This window comes from Dendrobates tinctorius, unplaced genomic scaffold, assembly GCF_039654945.1.
Source record: "Dendrobates tinctorius isolate UK_male_01 unplaced genomic scaffold, ASM3965494v1 ptg000059l, whole genome shotgun sequence".
NCBI classification, from domain to species: domain Eukaryota; kingdom Metazoa; phylum Chordata; class Amphibia; order Anura; family Dendrobatidae; genus Dendrobates; species Dendrobates tinctorius.
This window is the reverse complement of record NW_027361727.1, coordinates 16,231,479-16,256,417: the sequence shown is the minus strand read 5'-3', so window position 1 is coordinate 16,256,417 and position 24,939 is coordinate 16,231,479. Positions and strand designations below refer to the sequence as shown.

Here is a 24,939-nt window from a genome sequence, read left to right as displayed (position 1 = left end):
TCCCACGGTCGTTAGTTCACCTCAGGTCAGTCAGGGGACTCCCCGCAGCCTCAGTGACGTCAGTGGGAGTCCCCGGCTGATCTGACGTCACTGATGAATGACCACGATCCCGCGAGAAAGGACGTCATCACGGTAATTGTCGCAAAGGATTACTGGGACAGGGAGCGTGGAGAGAGGTGGGAAGGCTGCGCGGGACGTCGGAAGGTGAGAATAACAATATTTTTTTTTTTTATTATTATTATTTACATTCTATCTTTTACTATTGACGCCGCATAGGCGGCCGCAATAGTAAAAAGTTGGTCACACTCGTCAAACACTGTTTGACGAGTGTGACCAACCTGTCAATCAGTTCTCGAAGCGATGCTCCAGATCACTTGGAAAATGCTAGCAATTCTGCAAGCTAATTACGCTTGCAAAATGCTAGTTTTTCCGCGGGAATTTAAAATTTGATTTTGCGCTATTGGAATTCCGGAATTCTCGCGGTAATTTCCGCGAGAGTTCTGGTATGTGTGAACCCAGCCTTATAGATGCGCCTTATCTGGGGTGTCTGGGGGCAGATTTTTGTAGCCTGGGGGGGGGGCAAAAAAAATGGTCCTTCTCAAGGCTATAAAAATCTGCCCTCACTCACCTGCTTTACCTCTCTGGTTGCGATTTTACCGCGGGAGCCCACACATTTTTTTTACAACAAATTAACCCCTTAAATTAACACCTAGACGTCCCAAATTTTGCACACAAACCCTGATCTAATTATTAGTCAGAGACATATATAAAAAAAAAAAAAAATGGTTTACTGTATGTAACCATGTGTCATTTCATGTCGGGTTGGGGAATGATTTTACAGAGGCCGGCAATTGAATTACGGTTATTCTGCTATGAAGAACTCTATGAAATATATACAGTGGGGAAAAAAAGTATTTAGTCAGTCAGCAATAGTGCAAGTTCCACCACTTAAAAAGATGAGAGGCGTCTGTAATTTACATCATAGGTAGACCTCAACTATGGGAGACAAACTGAGAAAAAAAATCCAGAAAATCACATTGTCTGTTTTTTTTTTCATTTTATTTGCATATTATGGTGGAAAATAAGTATTTGGTCAGAAACAAGCAATCAAGATTTCTGGCACTCACAGACCTGTAACTTCTTCTTTAAGAGTCTCCTCTTTCCTCCACTCATTACCTGTAGTAATGGCACCTGTTTAAACTTGTTATCAGTATAAAAAGACACCTGTGCACACCCTCAAACAGTCTGACTCCAAACTCCACTATGGTGAAGACCAAAGAGCTGTCAAAGGACACCAGAAACAAAATTGTAGCCCTGCACCAGGCTGGGAAGACTGAATCTGCAATAGCCAACCAGCTTCCAGTGAAGAAATCAACTGTGGGAGCAATAATTAGAAAATGGAAGGCATACAAGACCACTGATAATCTCCCTCAATCTGGTGCTTCATGCAAAATCCCACCCCGTGGGGTCAGAATGATCACAAGAACGGTGAGCAAAAATCCCAGAACCACGCGGGGGGACCTAGTGAATGAACTGCAGAGAGCTGAGACCAATGTAACAAGGCCTACCATAAGTAACACACTACGCCACCATGGACTCAGATCCTGCAGTGCCAGACGTGTCCCACTGCTTAAGCCTGTACATGTCCGGGCCCGTCTGAAGTTTGCTAGAGAGCATTTGGATGATCCAGAGGAGTTTTGGGAGAATGTCCTATGGTCTGATGAAACCAAACTGGAACTGTTTGGTAGAAACACAACTTGTCGTGTTTGGAGGAAAAAGAATACTGAGTTGCATCCATCAAACACCATACCTACTGTAAAGCATGGTGGTGGAAACATCATGCTTTGAGGCTGTTTCTCTGCAAAGGGGCCAGGACGACTGATCCGGGTACATGAAAGAATGAATGGGGCCATGTATCGTGAGATTTTGAGTGCAAACCTCCTTCCATCAGCAAGGGCATTGAAGATGAAACGTGGCTGGGTCTTTCAACATGACAATGATCCAAAGCACACCGCCAGGGCAACGAAGGAGTGGCTTCGTAAGAAGCATTTCAAGGTCCTGGAGTGGCCTAGCCAGTCTCCAGATCTCAACCCTATAGAAAACCTTTGGAGGGAGTTGAAAGTCCGTGTTGCCAAGCGAAAAGCCAAAAACATCACTGCTCTAGAGGAGATCTGCATGGAGGAATGGGCCAACATACCAACAACAGTGTGTGGCAACCTTGTGAAGACTTACAGAAAACGTTTGACCTCTGTCATTGCCAACAAAGGATATATCACAAAGTATTGAGATGAAATTTTGTTTCTGACCAAATACTTATTTTCCACCATAATATGCACATAAAATGAAAAAAAAAACCAGACAATGTGATTTTCTGGATTTTTTTTTCTCAGTTTGTCTCCCATAGTTGAGGTCTACCTATGATGTAAATTACAGACGCCTCTCATCTTTTTAAGTGGTGGAACTTGCACTATTGCTGACTGACTAAATACTTTTTTTCCCACTGTATATAATATATATATAATGTGTCTCAATGACGTGTGTATGTGTGTATATATATATATATATAATGTATTCTATGTGTTTATATATATATATTCTTTCGTTTCTTTATTAAACCTGTGAGTGTGATTTTACTGTATTGCAAAATGAATTGCTGGCTTTTCTAAAGGACACCGGGTGCGATTTTATCGCAAGTCATACTTGTGGTCCGTTTGTAATACAATTTTTTATCGCACCCATAGACTTCAATTGGCGAGTCCAATCCGAAAATCTGTGTCTCGGTCCGAGGAAAAGATCCGACAAAAAATCGGATGATGGGAGCTGCCCCACATCGGGACTAATGCAATGCGATTTTTTTATCGCATTGCATTCGTCCGATTTATTCGCTAGTGTGACTCCGGCCTTAAAGGGGATCTGTCAGTAGGTTTTTGCTATTTAATCTGAGACCAACATAATATAGGACAGGAGACCTTGATTCCAGCGATATGTCCCTTATTAGGCTGTGTATTGTAGTTTAAATACAATCAGTGTTTTATCAGCAGGAGATTATCACTGCAGGACTAGGTCTCATGTGCAGACCAGTCAAGCTAATCTGTATAACTCCGCCTCCACCACTGATTTGGAAGTTTTCTCACAGTGTACAGAGGACGCTGCCAATCAAAACTGCAGCAAGCAGCTCAGAAAGTGATTCCTCTTGCCCTTTATTATGTTGCTCTTATATATATATATATATATATATATATATATATATATATATATATATATATATATATATATATATATATATATATATTGAATAGAAAGGAAAAATACAGGGCGCATCCACTGTGTAAAATCCGTATCAAAAAACACATTAACAGAGAAAAAGGAAGGTGCTCACCTATTGGGGTTGTGAGAAAGTCACAACACCCATAAACGCATGAGAAGCAGCAGCAAGTCTGCACAGGGTCCTAGGACAAATTTGCAAAAACGACGTGAAAGTGCAATAAGGACTGCGCTTGCTTCTGGTGGAGTACAAAGTTCTTTATTCAGCCAACGCGTTTCCTGAGCCTACTGGCTCACTTCTTCTGCCCTGATGAAGTGAGCCAGTAGGCTCAGGAAACGCGTTGGCTGAATAAAGAACTTTGTACTCCACCAGAAGCAAGCGCAGTCCTTACTGCACTTTCACGCCGTTTTTGCATATATATATTGGACTGAATTTAGTCTCTAGTATTTTCTTAGCTGCCAGAGCCACCCACGATGAGTCAATATAAGTATGTTAGGTAATTCCTACACCGGGTGCACCTTTTTATTGTCTAATAAAGACTCAGATTCGGTGCTTGCGAATTCCTCACAATATTCCCTGTTGTGATCAAAACTTCCAGTATGGCGCTGGTGTTGAGGTCACAACCTGACTTTATAGTGCACCCTTAGATTTTGGTGATGGTCCGCTCTGTTCCCTGCATTATCTCTTCCTTGGTGCTTGGTGGCCGGATCTCTGCACTTCCTCTCGGCTGCTTCATCTTTGCACAGCATTAACTTGTGCATGTTCCTAGTTACTCTTCCTTTCCTGACAGTATTCTTTTGAATAATGGTTCTGCCCCCTTGGGACTGCACACTCCTTGCTCTTCTTCAATTTCTCACTAACTCTGTTCCGGAAGTAATCTACCTTCCTTGGCACTATCCCCTCCCACTTTGGGCTATTCAAAAACATTAACTGTATGATTACTTCCCTTGGCACCATCCCCTCCCACTTTGGGCTATTCAAAAACATTAACTGTATGATACGAGCACACTGCTAGGTTCCAGATAAGGGCAGGACAGGTCTCATGAACTCTTTGGAACTCTGGGGGAACCGTTACTCAGGGCGACCATGCACTGCAGCTTCCTCAGGCACAAGATGGATCCCCTTGCTCACACAGATACAATTGATAGAGTCCTCATGAACAGTGTAGTTTAATATCACAGCACGTCCAGTACAATTCAAGTCTCTTAAGCAGAGGCTTCATAAACTGTACAGCTGCTTCTTAAAGGCACATTGACTAACAGTATCTTTTGATAGCACAGTTCAGCACAGATCAAGACTCTTTAAAAAGGCACAGTAGTACACAGCATTCCATCTAGCACAGTGAGATTGGGCGGGGGTTGCTGAGGGAGATGATCCCTGTGACACAAATCCTTCCAGTCCTCATCTTCCTGCTCCTGATAGACTTTCTCAACTAGCAGTACAGGGGTTAGCCCAGCTTCACTCTTTAATGGAATCCTATGTCCCTATGGTTCACTTGCCTGAACTTTTGTGAGAGGCAGATCACACACCACTCACCCCTTCGGCTGCTGTCAGAATTAGTGATGGCTGGGTCGTTCGTGACTGATCCGGTACAAAGAGCCGGCTCCCTGCTGTGAACAATGGGAGTTGTCACCCCAGTGAGAAGCACTGAATTCTCTGTCTGGCTCTCACTGGGCGCAAAATTCCGTGTTTTGGAGAACGTAACTCCTCCCACCTGTCCTAAACCCTGCCCAGTCATCAATTTAATTGGCTGAGGACAAGTAGGCAAGGTTTCGGCCATGGGTGGGCGGTGTTTCTACCATACTCACATCATTTTAAATATTTGTTCACATATTGTGAACACCTATTTAAGAGGGATCCATTTAGAATCTAAAATAGCCGTCTCTTCTTGATGAGCAGAGCGTAAGACCCGGATCACCAAAAAGAGCCGGACTGCCCATCACTAGATCACACACCACTCATCCCTTAGGCTGCTGCCAGAATAGTAAACATGTTCCCCACAATCCCCTTGGGGCTCTGCTAACTACTCCCTGTCTTCTGTGACTGTGTTAACCCCTCTAGTTGCTGGATGCTTTTGAAGCAACCGCACTCAGCACTACTTCTGCGTGTCCCATGTATCACAACTCCCCCTGTCTGACAGCTACCTGTGGCTGGGCAGACAACAGCTAAGCCTATTAAATTATAATGCTTATCCTATACTATTACATTATTACGTTGGGTTCATCTTCTGTAAGGGAGGGGGGCCTCAAACTGTCCCTGGAGCTCGGATCCTAACTATCCCTGTCCCGAGGGGGTACTCTGGAAGGTAGAGAGGCCCAGGCCTCCGACCTTGCTATGTGCTCCCATTAAACCTTAATCTGTCCCCTCACCCACCCCATGAGGTATGGGACAAAAATGAAAGGTAAACAAGACACAAAGACAAACAGGAATAACAGAAAACCTCTATCATACAAAAGCACAAACCAACAATAGTGATGAGAATAAGGACAGCGCATAATAAACTAAATGGGAATAGGGACCAGGAGATGAACACACATGAACTAGAGCAAACCACAGATAACTACTACAAGAACTCCACTACAACCACTTAGCTTTAGCACAGGAAGACCAATCTTTCACCAGCAGGGACTAAATGCCCAGACTCTGTATAGATAGAGGGAGTAAATGATAAGCAGTTGCAGCTGAGAACAACCAAGCTGTATGATCTAAAACTGGCATGGAGTCTTTAACCCTCTCAGCACCGAAGGAAAGGCAATCCATTTAAAAGAGGACATGAATCACACCATCTCTAAAGAAGAGTGTGATTCATTACCCTCCATGACCGTCTAACTCCAAGGGGACGTGACACCCTCGTGACACACATCCTGTACATTGCTTACATTACTACATACATTACATAGGTAAACATGTTACACTTCACATGACACAATATGAACACAAGACGCAGGACATTAGATTACACATCACATTATACACAGCACTGATGTCATCAAGGGAGAGCAGGACAATATGTCCATCTCCTTACATCCCTGCCTCTCAGGTCCTGGCTGGGCAGCTACTCCATGGACACAACCAAGGGGCCCCTGTGTGAAAACCAGAGAGTCCCTGGGACCTACTAAGCAGAGTGGCTTGAACCAAGTCTGGTTGTGGAAGCTCTAATAAAAGTTGGTGGACTATTTAGAAGTATGTAGCAGGATATCTCTGCACCGCAGATAGATAAAAAATTGTAGGCTGTGTCTACAGGATTAGAAAAATTATTAATGAAGAATTAAAAGGCATACCGTAGTAATTAAGAGCTCTATGATTAATTTTAATACTTTTTTTTTTTTTAATGTGCGGCAAAAAAAGTGTACATGAAGTCTAAAACCTCCATCCAGTCTCTGTTCTGCAGCCTCTCCCCTGATTCTCCTGATTCTTTTTCGTTACCATATAACATAATAATTTCCATGATTCATCATCCGTCTTCCGCTCTTTTAACAATTGTGATTCATTTAACCCTTTTGAAAGCGTGAAGGCCCTCTCCTAGCAACTTCCTCCCGACGAGAACAACACATGGAAAATTCCATACTTTGCAAAACTTCTGATGTGTTATGGTAAGAAGGGGGAAGAAAAAGTGACAGCAGTGGCATTAGTAAAGTTATGTCGCTCCCAACTTTGCCCAAAAATTACTTTCACCTTCCAAAAAACACAGGCAATTTACTAAAGAGGATGGGTTGAAAAATATGTTTTTAATCTTCTGCGCCTGTGAGATGTAATCTACGCTGAGAACTTTGGTCGGAATGCTAGTTCCCGCCCGATCACTTCTGGGAATAAATGCTCGTAAGGGGCCTAAAAATTATCGTTGTTGGCAGCACATCCCCTTGTGTAAATGGCATATACTGCTGGCCATTTTCAAACTGTATGGAAATAAGTAATCCTAGTACAAATCCTTCCTCCCACATACAGATGGAACTCTTACGAGCACCAATGGGCATGCTATTACATCAATTGGTGATTGTTACTGCCATATTATGTGAAAGGACCCAAAGGCTACGTTTACCCCTTGATTATTTTATGCACACATTTTTACAATTTTTCAACACTTTTCCATCAGTTTTAACTTAATCTCTTCCCAATGTTGCATTTTTTTTGTCTTCTTGTGGTGCGGATTCCGGACGTAAATTTGCTTTCACTTATCAATTTTTGCACCTTTTTATTGTGACTTTTACTCATTCATCTCAATGGGGTATTTGCAGGTGAAATCGCTGGCCTGTTGTTTTGTTGCGTTTCCTCCACAACAACAACAAAACCGCTTGAATATGTGAGGAATCCATGCTTGAATTTGTGCGGAAAAATGAACAAGGTTTTTCTATTTTATTTTTTTTTAATAAAAAAAAAATGCTTTGCAGATTTCAGTTTAGGAATCCGAATAGTAAAATCTGCAACGTGTGAACCCAGATTAAGATAGGAAAGCTAGATTGTGACTATACAGGGCTGCAGAATCTGTTGGTGGTGTATAACCAATGGGAAAATAAATAATTAAATAGTATACATCTCTGGAGTTTACGACCTAGAAATGTTCACAGAAAGGGACAAATTTGAGTGGGTTTGGGATAGGAAAGAGTGATCCTGTTGTATGTTCCCTTTTCTTCCCATCAATCATCCTTTGCTTTTCTTTCTTTTTCTATCCCTTTTAAGGGCCTTTTAACCTTGGTGTATACATACATGGAATTTCCTATGTTAACATTGACGACTATGATGTTATCCAAGTGTGATATGGCCTCGCTTTATGGCTTTCTTAACCTGTGCTACCTCTATGGTTACGTAAATGATGTAGTCATGTATCTTGTGATTATTTGTAATTGTCATCTGTGCCGTAAGGCAATTGCAGATGTAGCAGAGCTGTATTGGTTATTTAACTCTGTCTGGAGCAGCATCATTTGTATATTGTGATAACTCTAGATTTAAAGGGACTTGTCATGGGCCATAAATATTTATTTGGGGTAAATGCCGCTGTTCTCCTGAATCCGGCGTCATTTTTCTTTTGTTCCTGCGCCTCTCCTTTCCTGAGATATAACCTCTTCTTTCCAATACATAAATCTAGTCTCTGTAGCCAAATGGGCGTTTGTTTTGGTTTGTTGTTTTTTTTAAATACCACACCCACTTGGCTAAAAGGGCTAGATTTATATGCAGGGTAAAAAGGCGCCATATCTCAGGATTGGAGTGGCGCAGGAACAAAAGTAATACAACGCCGGATTCAGGATAAGAGCGGCTTTTACACCAGGCATATATTTTTTTTCCATATTTATAGTAAGTGACTGGTATAAGATGCATTAACTGCATCCTATGTAAAATCACAAACCGTAATAAAATAAAGTAGGACTTTGTGCACTTATTTATTGTCGATATTTGTAGCTGTGTTGCTGATTAGAAAGTGTCAGGGCCATTTCAGCTGTCAGGAGAATAGTTAGACTGTGGATAAAGCAGCAGAAATAAGTCTGTCGCTCTATATGCAAATACACCTCGCTCTCTCGACTTTGAAGCTCGCACCATTTATCTTAATCAGTGCCATACGTATAGGTTCTGATTTGCTAGTCTGGCAAACTCCCCTACAAGTTCATATTCATTGTAGCCCTGCTTGTCATGTCTGATTGGTGTCAGGAGGAATCATTCTGCACCCAGACTGTAACCATTCGAAGCTTTGCGTTTTCCCATGGGGTCTAGTGCAGTTTGAGTGTACCGTAATTTGATATATGATTTTGCACCAATGATAATTAGATTCTGAGAGTTTTCTATTTAAAAGGAACCTTCCATCATCTTTTTACATATGGCCTTAGTAGTATGGTCGTTTTGTCGCTTGTCCCCCTAAAAAAAAATGACACTTTTTTTTGTAAAGATCCAATGTGCAAGCCATGAGAAATCTAGTGTAGAAGCCGTAAGCAAATCAGGCTGGAAGTGCACTGGGAGTGTTTCTGCTAAGTGCATTGACACGCCCCTCAGTGCACTTCAAAGTCTGATTTGCATATGGCTTCTACACTAGATTTCTCATGAGTGCCACATTGGACCTGTACAAAAAAGTGTCATTTTTATTGTTGGATAAGGAGCTATACAGCCATAACACTACTTCCTGCTTACAGGTTCCCTTTAATCGAATATTTGAGTAAGTTCAAATCTTTGTGAAAGAATCATAGTGACCCATGTAGTGGTGCTATTTTATTATTACAGCACCATTTATTCCATGGCGCTTTACATGTGAAAAGGGGTGTACATAATAAAAAACAAGTATAATGATCTTGAACAAAACGACTCACCGACTGGTACAAGAAGGCTCACAATCTACAAGGGATGGGTGAGGATACAGTAGGCGAGGGTAGAGCTGGTCGTGCAACGGTTTGGTGGATCGGTGCTTACTGCAGGTTATAGGCTTGTCGGAAGAGGTGGGTCTTCAGGTTCTTTTTGAAGATTTCCATGGTAGGCGAGAGTCTGATATGTTGTGGTAGAGAGTTCCAGAGTAGGGGTGATGCGCGGGAGGAATCTAGTATGCGATTGTGGGAAGAGGAGATAAGAGGGGAGTAGAGAAGGAGATCTTGTGAGGATCGGAGGTTGCATGTAGGTAAGTACCGGGAGACAAGGTCACAGCTGTATGGAGAACACAGGTTGTGGATGGCTTTGTATGTCATGGTTAGTGTCTTGAACTGCAGTCTCTCGGCAATGAGGAGCCAGTGAAGGGATTGACAGAGAGGAGAGGCCAAGGAATAGCGGGGGGACAGGTGGATTAGTCGGGCAGCAGAGTTTAGAATAGATTGGAGGGGTGCGAGAGTGTTAGAGGGGAGACCACAGAGCAGGAGGTTGCAGTAGTTGAGGCGGGAGATGATGAGGGCATGAACTAGAGTTTTTGGAGATTCTTGGTTGAGGAACATGTGGGTCTGGGAAATATTTATAAGTTGGCAGGAAGTGAAAAGGGCTTGAATATGTGGTTTGAAGGATCTGTGTCAAGGGTTACCCCGAGGCGGCGAGTTTGTGGGACTTAGGAGAGTGGGCAGCCATTGTCTTTAACGGATAGATCTGATGGGGAAAAGATGATGAATTTTGTTTTATCCATGTTAAGTTTTAGAAATCTAGCAGAGAAGAAAGATTAAATGGCGGACAGACATTGTGGAACTCTGGTTGGTAAAGAGGTGATATCGGGTCCAGAGAGGTAGATCTATGTGTCATCAGCATAGAGGTGAAAACCGTGGGACGCTATGAGCTGTCCCAGGCCTCAGGTGTAGATGGAGAAGAGCAGGGGCTCTAGGACTGAACCTTGTGGGACTCCGGCAGATAGGGGGCGCGGTGAGGAGGTGGTGTACGAGTGGAAGACGCTGAATGTCCGGTCTGTTTTGTATGAAGAGATCCAAGATAGGGCCAAGTCTGTGATACCGAGAGATGAGAGGGTCTGTAGTAAAAGGGAATGGTCCACCGTGTCAAAGGCAGAGGACAGGTTCAGGAGGAGGAGGACAGATTAGTGTCGCTTGGCTTTGGTGGTTAGTGGGTCATTGGGGAGTTTAGTCAGAGCAGTTTTAGTGGAGTGATGCTGTCAGAAGCCAGATTGTAAGCGGTCAAAAAGAGAGTAGGAGGAGAGGAGTTTTTATTTTAGCTCTACACGTACTAAAGTAAAATCCACCTAAAAAATAAGAGAGTACAAAGAGTCATGTCCCCAATGACCTAATCCATTGTTAATAAATCTTTATACTATGGCCTAGGCTGGTTTGAAGCTTTTTAGGGCCGGTGGAGACTATTATTAACCTCACACACTTGTCTGCTGTCATTTAAAGGGCAGATGCGTAGTATATCTTAATGCGCTGACATGGAATTCAAGAAATCTTTCTGGATCTATTCTGGATCGCTTGGGTTCTGTTAGTTACTGCATGTTGGTAAAGGTGCACTTTATAGTTATGTTTCCAGGCCTGTTGCAGAGATACCCTCTACCCTCTTCAACTTTCTGGCTTTTGTGCTTATGATACTGACTCTCAACACTTTATGTGCATCTAGAATCCCACGTGTCTTCTGGGCAGTTGTCACCATCTGAAAACTATTCTGGGAAATACATATTCGGAATTCTCTCGGGTGAAGAGCATAACTTCTCACAAGACTTAAAGGGGTTAACCACCTGACAATAAAAGATGTATAATAAATACATAATTCATAAAATAAACACCAGGTGCCTCCTTTTTATTTTCTTTCCGGCACTGTTCCTTTATTTCCCAGTCTTCTTTCCATCTATGTAAAATGGCTTTCCGCATCCTCTATGTACACTGTGCATTGAAAGTCTGAGACACTCCCCCATTCTGTGGGCTGAACCATCTAAGATCAGCGGGGGGGGGGGGGGAAGAGTCTCATTCTTTCCTGTCTAAAATGTGTAAAACGACAAGAAAATACATATGCAAAGTGATACTAATGCTATAAAAAAACAGCTTGAAAATCCTGGCGTTTTTTCTTTTCTTTTATACATAGGTTTCCTCAATACACAGGGGTTTTTTTACATTTTAAATCCTAAGGAATTATCGGCACTTCACCCTTAAATGGGCATTCCCATCTCCAAGATCCGATCTCAGTATGTAGTAGGTGTAATAATAAAAATATATTAGCAAATACCTCCAATTAGAAATGTAGTATAGTTCTTCTGATTTGCTATGTCACTTGCAGGGCATTGCAGCAGCTTTAGGTATCCGTGGTTACAACCACTAACAACTAACTGTCACTATATTAGTGGTCATAACCATGGATATCTAAGTTACTGCAATGACCTGAACATGGGGTAAGCGACATAGCGAATCAGAAGAACTATACTACATTTCTCATATTTAACCGTGCGGCCCTATCAGCTGATGGCAACCTGTAGTCTGGATGTGGGCACCTGTGGATGGGTCTTTGGGGCAGCATTGCAGCTTCATAAAGGAATTCTGCGGTTGCAAATTCAGTTTCTCCATATTTTATCTTCTAAAGGAAATAAGACTATACTGACTGACAATGGCACAACGCCCAGTATACAGAAAGGAGCAGTGTGTTCAAGTAGGGGCACAGCACTAAATCTGTCATACGATAGAACAACCTATAAACATCCAATATAATATATAAAGGGTCAGGAGGGCTCTGAAGCAAAACATTCACAAACTCGGAAGCAACAATTGCCCGAATGTCTTGTAGGCAGAAGTATTAAGATTTCTCTTCACTAGAAAACAAGTATTTTCCCTCCTCCACCAAACTGAACAGCGGCACAATGCGGTCAGGGGGAAACGTGTGCTAAACCCACACGCCGGATAGTGAAGTGTGAGCCGTCACTGCTCAGAACACGTTTCCTTTACACCACTTCATCCGACGCTCGGCATTGTGCTTGGTGATGTAAGGCTGCAAGCAGCTGCTCGGCCATGAAGCTCCAGGCGGGGGCGCAGTGCTTGTTTTGATGTTAATACAAGAGGAGGTCTGGACTCTGCAGTTATGGAGTCAGCAGAGCGTTAATGACATTTCTGCCATCTGCTCCTCAGCACTCGCGCTCCCCCCCTTATAACGTTACAGGGGTCTCTACTTCGTGGCCGAGTTGCTGCGGTTCCTTTCTCTTCTCAATAATATCACTCACAGGTGATGGGGGAAGATTTAGGAGGAATAAATGTCATAAACGGACTTGTTACCCCGGTGGCTCCTATTACAGGACCGCACAAGTATCAATGATGTCTGCACCATCAGTTTATTCATGTTAGTAACGGTAGAGAGCATGGTGGGGGGCCGAAGGTTATACACCAGGGCGAGGGGCTGGATTTTATACACCAGGGGGACAATGAGGCAGGATGTTATTTACCCGGGGGCAAGTGGCCGGATGTTAAACACTGGAAGGAGAAGGGCTGAAAGTTATACAGCAGGGGGGCAATGGGGCCAGATGGTATACAGCAGGGGGGCAATGGGGCCAGATGGTATACAACAGGGGGGGCAATGGGGCCAGATGGTATATAACAGGGGGGCAATGGGGCCAGATGGTATACAGCAGGGGGCAATGGGGCCAGATGGTATACAGCAGGGGGGCAATGGGGCCGGATGTTATATATTTAGGGGGTCGAGTGATGTTATATACTGGGAGGAGAGCAGCCGGATGTTATACACCAGAGGGAAATGGGGCTGGTTGTTATACACTGGGGGGCAATCTGGCCAGATGTTATACACCAGAGGGAAATGGGGCTGGTTGTTATACACCAGGGGGGCAATCTGGCCGGATGTTATACACCAGAGGGAAATGGGGCTGGTTGTTATACACCAGGGGGGCAATCTGGCCGGATGTTATACACCAGAGGGAAATGGGGCTGGTTGTTATACACCAGGGGGGCAATCTGGCCGGATGTTATACACCAGAGGGAAATGGGGCTGGTTGTTATACACCAGGGGGGCAATCTGGCCGGATGTTATACACCAGAGGGAAATGGGGCTGGTTGTTATACACCAGGGGGGCAATCTGGCCGGATGTTATACACCAGAGGGAAATGGGGCTGGTTGTTATACACCAGGGGGGCAATCTGGCCGGATGTTATACACCAGAGGGAAATGGGGCTGGTTGTTATACACCAGGGGGGCAATCTGGCCGGATGTTATACACCAGAGGGAAATGGGGCTGGTTGTTATACACCAGGGGGGCAATCTGGCCGGATGTTATACACCAGAGGGAAATGGGGCTGGTTGTTATACACCAGGGGGGCAATCTGGCCGGATGTTATATACTAGAAGCAAGTGGACGGATATTATACACCAGGAGGAGAGGGGCCAGATGTTATATATTTAGGGGTTCAAGTGGCCAGATGTTATCTACCGGGAGGAGAGGAGCTGGATGTTATCTACCGGGAGGAGAGGAGCTGGATGTTATCTACCGGGAGGAGAGGAGCTGGATGTTATGTACCGGGAGGAGAGGAGCTGGATGTTATATACCGGGAGGAGAGGAGCTGGATATTATATACCAGAGGGCAATGGGGCCGGATGTTATACAACAGGGGTCAGTCTGTCTGGATTTTATATACCCAGGGCGAGTAGATGGATGTTATACACCGGGAGGAGAGGGGCCGGATGTTATACCCCAGGAAGGCCCGAGGGGATTTAAGAAGAAAACTGAATTATATATTTAAGATATGTGCCACAATACCTTTACAATATCTGTAGATATCGGTGGAGGTCACAACTTGGTTACGAAGAATCTGTCACACGTCTGTGTCCTTTTTTTGCTACTATTGGTCATTGTACCTGCGATCATGTCATGGTGGTTTGGACTTCCATTGATATGAGTTCACCTGGCTGTAATGCTGGACAGTGTACTCTGCGATACATGAGAAGAAGTTACTAACACAACTACTTACTGTACACAGAACACCCTCTCGCTCCGCTTCACCTACCGTAAAATTATACTGAGATGGAAAAATATAATTCAAAGTTCATGTTTGTGTAATGGAGCGAGCGGCCAGATTGCTGAATCACTTTCCCTATAGTGTGAGGAGCCAGATAATGCCGGGGGAGAGTTCACTGCTGCTATTTACTGGCTGATACACAAAAGCAGGATAAAAGAAAAAAAAAAAATTCTAGTTGCTAATACTTGGAGCAATCAAATTATTATTTGCTGATAAGTGTACAGAATTAACCCCTTTAAGACATCGTGCATAATAGTATGCAGATGTCATACTCCCTCCCTTTGATGTGGGCTCCGGTGGTGAGCCCAAATCTTTCCCAGGACATGTCAGGTGTTTTGAACAGCTGACCTGTGCCTCTAACAGCCAAGGGTGGAATCGCGATCCGCCCACAGCTATTAACCCGTTAAATGCCGCTGTCAAACACTGACAGCAGCATTTAACATGCGTTTCCGGCAATCGTGCCGTAAATCCGCCTACCGGTCACCTCCGTCACGTTATCGCGGGTCACCGGTGGGTTGGCATGACAGCCGGAGGTCTCCTTGCTTGCTGTGAGCGCTGCCCGGTGTTCGGCGCTCATAGCAAGTGAGTGATTTAGCTACATATAGGCAATATGAACATCGCCTATGTGTAGCTGAGCCGATCGCACTATGGCAGCTTCTAGTCTCTCATGGAGACTATTGAAGCATGCCAAAAGTAAAAAAAAAGTTTTTGAAAATATAAAGTATAAAAGTTTAAATCACCCCCCCTTTTGCCCCATTCAAAATAAAACAATAAAAAAAATCAAACATACACATATTTGGTATCGCCACGTTCAGAATCGCCTGATCTATCAATAAAAAAAAGGAATAACCTGATCGCTAAACGGCGTACTGAGAAAAAAGTCAAAACGCCAGAATTACGTTTTTTTTGGTCGCCGCAATATTGCATTAAAATGCAATAACGGGCGATCAAAAGAACGTATCTGCACCAAAATGGTATAATTAAAAACATCAGCTCGGCTCGCAAAAAATAAGACCTCATCCAATCCGAGATCATTAAAAATGGAGACGCTACGGGTCTCGGAAAATGGGGCAATTTTTATTTATTTTTATTTTTTTTTTTAAGTTTGGATTTTCTTTCACCACTTAGATAACAAAGAACCTAAACATGTTTGGTGTCTATGAACTCGTAATGACCCGGAGAATCATAATGGCAGGTCAGGTTTAGCATTTAGTAAACCTAGTAAGAAAGCCAAACAAAAAACAAGTGTGGGATTGCACTTTTTTTTTTTTTTGCGATTTCACCGCACTTGTAATTTTTTTTCCCATTTTCTAGTGCACGACATGCTAAAACAAATGGTGTTGTGCAAAAGTACAACTCGTCCCGCAAAAAATAAGCCCTCACACGGCCATATTGATGGAAAAATAAAAAAAGTTATGGCTCTGAGAAGAAGGGGAGCGAAAAAGGAAAACACAAAACCGAAAATACCTCCGGGGTGTAAGGGGTTAAAGAAATACAATGGCTTTTAGGATTTACTGTATTGAGTCTTATAGGGGAAGGGTAGTGACTCTTATTGAAGATATGGTGTATGGGAACCTACCTACAGGCCATGTCCTGTGGGGAAAAATAATTTGCCAATCCGGTTTGGCTAATATGAGGTTTTCTTCACTTTTAGAGGAGAACTAATTTGCATAACTAAAGGACCTAAGCTTTGATCGTCTTTCTAGGTTTGGAGAGACTTTATGATTGTTGTATGTCCAACTTCTGGATCCCTCACTGATCCAAAAATGAAGGGGACTCAGCACTGGTAAAGTACTGTGTCCTGATCAATGTTTTTCTTGCTCTGCAGGTTTTTGGGGTCCTATTTTGACTAATAGGTGAGCGGCGGACTTGTACCCATACTATGCTGATTCACAGGGATCCCAAGAACAGGGTACAACGACAACAGAACCCCATTTTGAATGGTTCAAATGATGAACCGTTTTGGCCTCTGCTCCATTATTTGTCTATGGGACTTCTGGAGAAAGCCAAGAACAGGGCTCCGCAGGGGCGGAGTCACAGACAGAAGTGGGGCACCTTTGCAGTCCGATACCTCCTCATACCGCACTCCTTTTATAGTTAGTCAATAGTGGGCCTCATTTACTCTTGGCCACAGGTTGCACCAATGATATAGTGCTCAGCCCCATAGATGATGAATGGAGCAGAGCTTATGCATGCGCCCCTCTAATTCAAGAACGGGTTCAGGGCCCCATTTCTAAGATCGTTAGGGGTCCCTACAATCGATCCTCCAGTGATCAACAAGTTATCGCCAGTCGTGTTACTAGGGGAAGCTCGGTATTTTGGGAGTAGCACTTTAATCACCTGACTACTGTATATCATGCCCCTTAGGGAACAATCCGATGACTGTAGTTGCACCCAGTAACTCTTTCTATTAGGACATATTGATGGATAGTAATTATTCTGCTGGAGAATTTGGGATCACAACGGCATAGTTGTAAGGCGGAGGCTGGTTTACAATAGGGGGGTTACGTGGGATCAGCTGGGACTGGTAAATTTAGAAAGGCTAAGTTTAATCTAATAAAGTCCTCTGTAAGGTATGAGGACGGCAGGAGAAGACTTCACTGGGAAATCACAGACCAAAGCAGAATCTTCGCTGCTTTAGAAAGTTTTCAGATGTCATTCTGCACAGCAGGATTCTTCTGCTCGGGCTCCAATGGTTTCTGTGGATTTAGGCTGAGATATGGGACTGTTGTGACGCAGATATTTACCATATATTATATTATTTCTATGTTCATGTTAAAGTCTCACATGACATAAATGATAAACTTCTGCTTTATTATAAACAATAATATATTTTATCCCACATTTCATTGGAGCACTTCTGACTTGAAAAGCAACCTGACAGCTGCCCTATCCAAAATGGTCAAAAATAGAAAAGTGACTTAAAGGGAATCTATGTAATATGAGATCAGCATTGTATAGGGGCAGAGACCCTGATTCCAGCGATGCGTCACTTACTAGGCTGCTTGCTGTAACTTCAAGAATCCTGAGCTGTGTATAACCCCGCCCACATCCCTGATTGGCAGCTTCCTGTATACAGTACACTGTGAGCAAGCTGAGCTCAGTGGTGGGGGCGGGGTTACATAGATAAGCTGGACTGGCTTGCATGAGAGACCTAGTCTGGCGATTATCTCCTGCTGATAAAACACTGATTGTATTGAAACTACAGCGCAGAGCCTAATAAGTAACACATCCCTGGAATTGGGATCTCTTGCCCTATATTATGCTGCTCTCAGATTAAATAACAGTAAGCAGCTGACGGATTCTCTTTAAAAAAAAACCCCATAACTGATGAATTAGGCCTTTCGGTGCCGTGTGCTTCTTCCCATCATCACTATTTTCCCACTTATACTTAATCCCAATGATATACTGTATATCTAGGACCGTGCATTCTCCGTAGAGCTGAGTGTACTCGCTGTGCGGCGGTGCAGTCGCTATGACAGGCCTCGTCACATGGAATCCTGTTGGGACCTGTCTTGATTTCTGCTATGTTGAAGTTACCGATGAGCGTTCTGGGACTCTGCCTGCGGCATTTTCACATTTCCCTACTTCTGAAATCTTCAGCACCTCATAATTGTAATGGCAGGAATCCCGATGTTACCCATGTACGACAATATTCAGTAATGGGACCCTCATCAAACTTGTCTAAACAGAAAGGCTTGACTTTGTTGCCCATAGCAACCAATCACAGCACAGCTTTCATTTTACAAGAGCAGTTTTAGAAATGAAAGCTGGGCTCTGATTGGTTGCCATGGGCAACAAACACTGTTTTCTTTTAGACAGTTTTGATAAATGGGCGACTCTCCACTCGGCCACTAAATGATGGCTTTACGTTAATCATGTATGGCCGTAGTACCGGCTTCCCTCCGGGCTGTCCATTGGGATCGGAATGCTGGGCCTCCTGCATCCAAGATGGCCGCGCTGACACCTAAGAAACCAAGCGCACACAACACTGTCAGTGCAGGTGCTGTCATACGTCAGCGCTGTCACTCGGCTCCTGCAGTGTCAGTGTAAACGCGCAGGGACAGGTTTTCAATTCCAGAGGTGCTCAACAAGCGCTGTCCATCATTGATGCGAGCTGTACAGCAGACAGGGGTCCAAAGGGCCAAGGGGCCCCCTCCACCTACAAAGCAGCGTCAGTCACCGGTGCCCCCTCCTGCCTGTGTCCGGCCCTGAGGGGTCCGTGAGATTTCGATTGGTGGAGTGGACCGCTGCACCGAGGAGCCTTCACTTACATATGACATGACGCTGTTTTTCTGCCCAAGTAAAGAAGGGAAATATATACCCCATATAAAAGCTTTTAAGGGGCTTTGACCCCTGGAGGACAGTGTAAGGAGTTTAAGTCATGATCTTCTCTTCATTCTAAATTGTTAAAGTTGCAAATACTTGGCAATTAAAAATCCAGAAATGGAGGGATTTTTAATTATTATTTACTGCTAGTTGCCTAGGCTACCAGCCACCTCTGCAGTCTATCAATAGTAGGCAGTCTCCCAGGCAAAGAGTGCAGCGCTTACAAGCTTTTTGCAGTAGAGCTTGGAAGAGCTGTTCTGAAGCTGGCCAGATCGAGCAGCCTAGCCAACTACAGTGCACCTGTGCTCTTACAATGCTGCAGAGGCGAGGTTGGGGAGAGTACAGTTCAGGTCAGCAGCGTGACCGTACCACTGGTCCATAAAGTCAATCATCATGAGCACTGGTCTGTAAAGTCAGTCATCAGGAGAACTGGTCCAAAATGTCAATTATCAGGAGCACTGGTCCATAAAGTCAATTATCAGGAGCACTGGTCCATAAAGTCAATCATCAGGAGCACTGTTCCAAAAAGTCAATCATCAGGAGCACTGGTCCATAAAGTCAATCAGGAGCACTGGTCCATAAAGTCAATCATCAGGAGCACTGTTCCAAAAAGTCAATCATCAGGAGCACTGGTCCATAAAGTCAATCATCATGAGCACTGGTCCAAAAGTCAATCATCAGGAGCACTGGTCCAAAACGTCAATCATCAGGAGCACTGTTCCAAAAAGTCAATCATCAGGAGCACTGGTCCATGAAGTCAATTATCAGGAGCACTGGTCCATAAAGTCAATCATCAGGAGCACTGTTCCAAAAAGTCAATCATCAGGAGCACTGGTCCATAAAGTCAATCAGGAGCACTGGTCCAAAATGTCAATCATCAGGAGCACTGTTCCAAAAAGTCAATCATCAGGAGCACTGTTCCAAAAAGTCAATAATCAGGAGCACTGGTCCATGAAGTCAATTATCATGAGCACTGGTCCATAAAGTCAATCATCAGGAGCACTGTTCCAAAAAGTCAATCATCAGGAGCACTGGTCCATAAAGTCAATCAGGAGCACTGGTCCATGAAGTCAATCATCAGGAGCACTGGTCCATAAAGCCAATCGTCAGGAGCACTGGTCCATAAAGTCAGTCATCAGGAGCACTGGTCCAAAATGTCAATCATCAGGAGCACATCGCCCACTGGCAAATAGGAAGTTGAACGGCAGGGGTGCGGTATGCTCCTAAAAGCAAATTTTGAGATCCTTTAATCTAAAGGGTGACATGTCTGACATATCCAAAGTAGTTTTTGTGGCTTGTGGGGACACACCCAAATGCTATTTTTTTTTTTTTTTTTTCAGGGGTTGAACATTTTCCCGACAATAAGAGGAATTGTCCAGCTGGCTGCAACTTCAACCTGCAAGATGCCTTCAAATCTGAAAACGGATGACAATTTTTGCATAAAGTTCTCTCCTCACTCCATATATGCTTACTTGAATACAAAATGTCCCCTTAATTATTTACAGCGGTGTTCACAAAAGTCAGTTCAGTGTAAGGGCTCGTGCACATGAGGGTGATCTGACAAAACATCGGATCGCATTCGGACCAATGTTAGTCTATGGGCTGTGCACATGTCTGATTTTTCCCTCTGCTCGATCCGGTCCTAGGGAAAAACAAATTGCAGCATGCCTAAGTTAGATCTGATTGGATCGCACTTAGCCATGCAAGTCAGTGAGTCTGTGGAAAAAATTGGACTGCACTTGAATGACATCTGAGTGCGGTGCAATTTTCTCAAACTGACAAAATGGAGAAGATGGAGGAAGTTTCTTTTCCATCTTCTGTTTGCCCAATAAAATCAGATCACAATTTGATCCAGCTCTGAGCCTGATCGGAGTGTGATTAGCATAATCAGCCCGATACTTTTGTATGACCCTAGCCTAATGGCGACATGGTTGATGTTTTGACCCTACCAGGCTCTTTATCCAAAGGTCCTGGAGTAGTGAAGACTGCACTGTGTGGAAGGAGACAACTTTTGTAGTTATCTTAATTTACCTTTTAAAAAGATCAATTTCCCAGATGGCAAATGACCGCAAGGCCCCCACCAACTTTTGGAATGAACAGGCCACAGCGTATCTTTAGAGCAGATCCCGTTACATCTCCACGGCCGGAAAGTTGCATCAGTCTCATTCTTATATTTTCGAGGGTCCCTGAAGTTGGATCCTCACTGTTTCACAAAAATGTAGACTATCAAAATAATTTGCTGTGTGCTGACTTGTGGACACATTTCGATATTTGAGCATTGTTTAGCTCTTACGCAGACTACAAAAATCCAATGTGTCAACCTAGTTCAAGGCCCAATACTAAGTGAGAGTGAGGCAGCGTCCTCGTTGCAGCTAAGCTACACCCCGATAAAGAAAAGCAGAAATGTGTTTGCAGAGCAGGAAAAAAGGAAATGAATGATGTATCACGCAAACCACTATTTCCAAATTCTGAGCTAGGGGCGTGCATGACTTCTAAACCATTAATTATGAATGATAGATAAATCCATTACAATAGTCTACTTGGTGCTGATCAATGCGCTCACAAGAGGAGCGCAGCAGTAATACACATCCGTGCTGATCAATGCGCTCACAAGAGGAGCGCAGCAGTAATACACATATGTGCTGATCAATGCACTCACAAGAGGAGCGCAGCAGTAATACACACCCGTGCTCTCTCTGCAAGTGCCAACACCAGAGATCTGGGCACTATAACCCCTTAGACTCCAAGAAGAAATGCAACCCAGGCGTCTAAGGTGTTTAACAGAGTGAGAGGGGCTTCCTTTGTCTGGCCATCAACACCCCGCAATATTTAGACTAAACAAGAAAATGAAACTAGAGTATAATCCAAAAATAGTTAATTTTATTAGTATCCAATAGATATAAAATCCATAATTAAAACAGAGGCTGCCAATATGCACCAAAGGACAATGCACCAGCTAGATGATGATACTGAGGCTCAAAAAAGTGCAAAGGGTCAAATATTGAACAATATATGTGCATATAAATACAAACAATGATATTAGAATATCAAGCATCAGTACTAAATAAATGAAAATGTACTGAATCTCTTATATATTAAATATTAAATCAACTGCACGTGGACTAATGTAAAAATATCAACCTAGTGGCTCAAGACTATTGCAACATTGTCCCATGTGTGAAGGTGACAAATAAAGAGCATAACTGCAAGGAGAGGCTTACATTGAAAGCCAGTGGATGTCCAGTCGCCCCAACGCACGTTTCGTGTATTACTTCATCAGGAGGTTTTCGATTTGCTCACATGGCAGCTAGAGGTTTAACGATGGTCCCCAAGTTTGCCAGATGGTCCACGTGACCGGTCAATGTACCATGGAAAGGCAATAATGCAAAAATATCCTGTATCAGTATTTTTGTTCCTTCAAGTACACTCCTCATTTCCTTATTTTTGCAGGAAAATAATAGTTTTAAGGCTTGGGCAACACCGAAACTTTGGCTGCGATGCAGCCTAAAATCGCTGTTACATTGCCGCATAGTGTAAGAGCATGGGGTTATATTGCGACCGGCAAGGTGCCACGACAAGCAAGATGCAAAGAGTAAGAACCAGATAAGTCTTTTTGCAACTAGCTCATCATGAAGGTCACAATGCAACCCCATTCACGGGCACTATGCTGCGATCCGGTAGCAGCACACAACCATCTTTGGCTGGTGTTGCATCCAAAGTCGCTGGGAAAACTCAACCCAAAAGGAAACACATGGCGGCTGCTTTCCTCAAAAGACAGCGCCACATCTGTCTATGGTTTGTATCTTGTACTGTCTCTGTATCTCTGCTAGAAAATTTGCCCCATGCGGTGACCTAGTCAGTTGAGTAGGACCACGTAACCGTGGCCAATTTTTCAGGATGCACAAGGACAGATTTAGATTAATTGCCAATGTTAACGTTTTTTGTTAATCTGCAGGTAATATCCCTACCTGTGCCTCTGCTTAGCTCTGTGTATTCACTTATGGCTTTTTCATTTTATTTTCTAGGCAACCGGACAAAATAGTGATTGTATGGACTCGCAGGAACCGAAGAGTCTGCTCCAAGGTACCCATTTTCGCCAGCAGTAGCTGCTCTTGATCTGCCTTTCGTCCTCTGGTGACAATTTATTTAGACCGTTGTCTTACGTGCCAGTGTTATACAGAAGCCGGCGGCTGAATGACGAAGCCCGAAATTCATTAAGGGATTTTTTATTAGCTGATGTAGATTTCCATTATAGCTTTCAAAAAGATTTATCGCAAATTAGTGTAAACCTGGAAAGCCATGGCTGATCCCGTCCCCTTTTCTTAGAAACGGACAAAATCTGTGACTTTTCTCCCCCCCCAATAGCATAACAAAGCCCCTTCCAAGTTTGTTGATGTTTCCCTATGGACATCTTATGCTTTTGGGAAGCCCTCCCTGGTGCTCAGTGGTGGCAGCTACATGACCGATTTGAGTTGGGCGGGACCGGCTGCCACGTTGTCCCGCTAATGTTTGTCATGTGTTTGGAACAAACCAGTATAAGTTGTATCGAGCGGGCTCCGGTGTTGACCCCACTCCATAACTGGCGGGGTGTCGACTATTTTTCACAGCAGACGCCCCCACCGTTTGTAATTGAAACTAGCGCTGATCGCAGCAGTTTAACCCGTTAGATTCTGTCTTGAACATGGACCAAGTAGTTAGACAGAGGTGGTGCTCCCTTTATCACCCCGTTTGGGTTCCCGCAACACAATTGTGGGAAACTGATCAGTTAACGCCCTAGTAGATGAGGATTTATGAGGGGTGCGGCCTGATTCTGACCATTGCTATGGGACATTAGGATTTTTATTTGCGCCCCTGCCCGTTCTCTATTCATTAGGGCAATTGCTCAACTTCTTTTACCATGTTTTGTCCTCCTCTTATGCTCGTTGATGGAGTTTTCATTTGATTTGTTATACTACTTAAGATGATTGAAATATTGTCCTGTAGACTCAGATTTTCCAGCCGTATATGTTTATATGGAAGTGAAGAGGGGCAGAATACGGGTGCCAGACGCCACTGACCCGGACATCCTGAAACCAACATCCTCAATCCGTCTTTCCCTTGACAGTAGACGTTGGGGACGGTTGGGACGCTCCCATACCTATTACACTTTCATCTGTTCCTTTCGTAATCATCAGGTTCAGGTTGTTGCCAAAAATGCATGAAGCTCAGATTAATGAGGTACAGACCTGTCTCCATGGGTCACCTCATTATGGTGCAGATCATCCCATCCCGGGTGGACGCCATTTCTCGGATCTTGCTTGCTGGATGTTTCTCTATCTTGAACTTGACGGCTGTTGAATTCTATAAGTGTGATCTAGACAATCTGCCATGTCCATTGCCTGGTATTATGTAAAAGCACCAGCGTCTTCCCTTTCCTATAACAATTATCTCATTATTAGTGTCACAATCTGAGAAGATTTATGAAAAAGAAGATTTTCTAAATGTTACCATTCTAAATGTCCCAATGTGGGCCGTAACCTGCAGCCTGATGCATCTACGTAACCTAAATGGTTCAGTTTTTGTATTAATAAAGCTTTTCTCCTGTTAGTTTAGACGTTGTTATTCTTATAACTAAATTATTGCTACTTAGCAGAACGTGTCCTCTCTTTCACATTTATTAGTGAACACGTTGATCCAGTCCAGTAATGCTGTATAGGGAGCAGCAAAACATGGACACCCTGAGCAATAGCAATGTCATATAGAGGGGTAATAGTGTATGAGATCCAGCCCTTCACCCCCGGTGTATAACATCCGGCCCTTCACCCCCGGTGTATAACATCTGGCCCCTCAGCCCCGGTGTATAACATCTGGCCCCTCAGCCCCCGGTGTATAACATCTGGCCCCTCAGCCCCCGTTGTATAACATCTGGCCCCTCACCCCCGGTGTATAACATCCGGCCCCTCACCCCCG

The 24,939-nt window shown here is 43.8% G+C and overlaps 1 protein-coding gene across 5 annotated transcripts in view; it reads left to right on the top strand.

Annotated features, from left to right (window-relative positions):
• Positions 1-24,939, top strand: part of EHBP1L1 (EH domain binding protein 1 like 1) — a 94,390-nt gene that overhangs the window by 24,031 nt on the left and 45,420 nt on the right. For all 5 annotated transcript variants that reach the window (XM_073578463.1, XM_073578465.1, XM_073578466.1 and 2 more), the window contains exon 2: positions 23,016-23,073. In XM_073578463.1, coding sequence (XP_073434564.1) covers positions 23,016-23,073 — 58 coding nt within the window. The remainder of the gene's footprint in view (positions 1-23,015; positions 23,074-24,939) is intronic.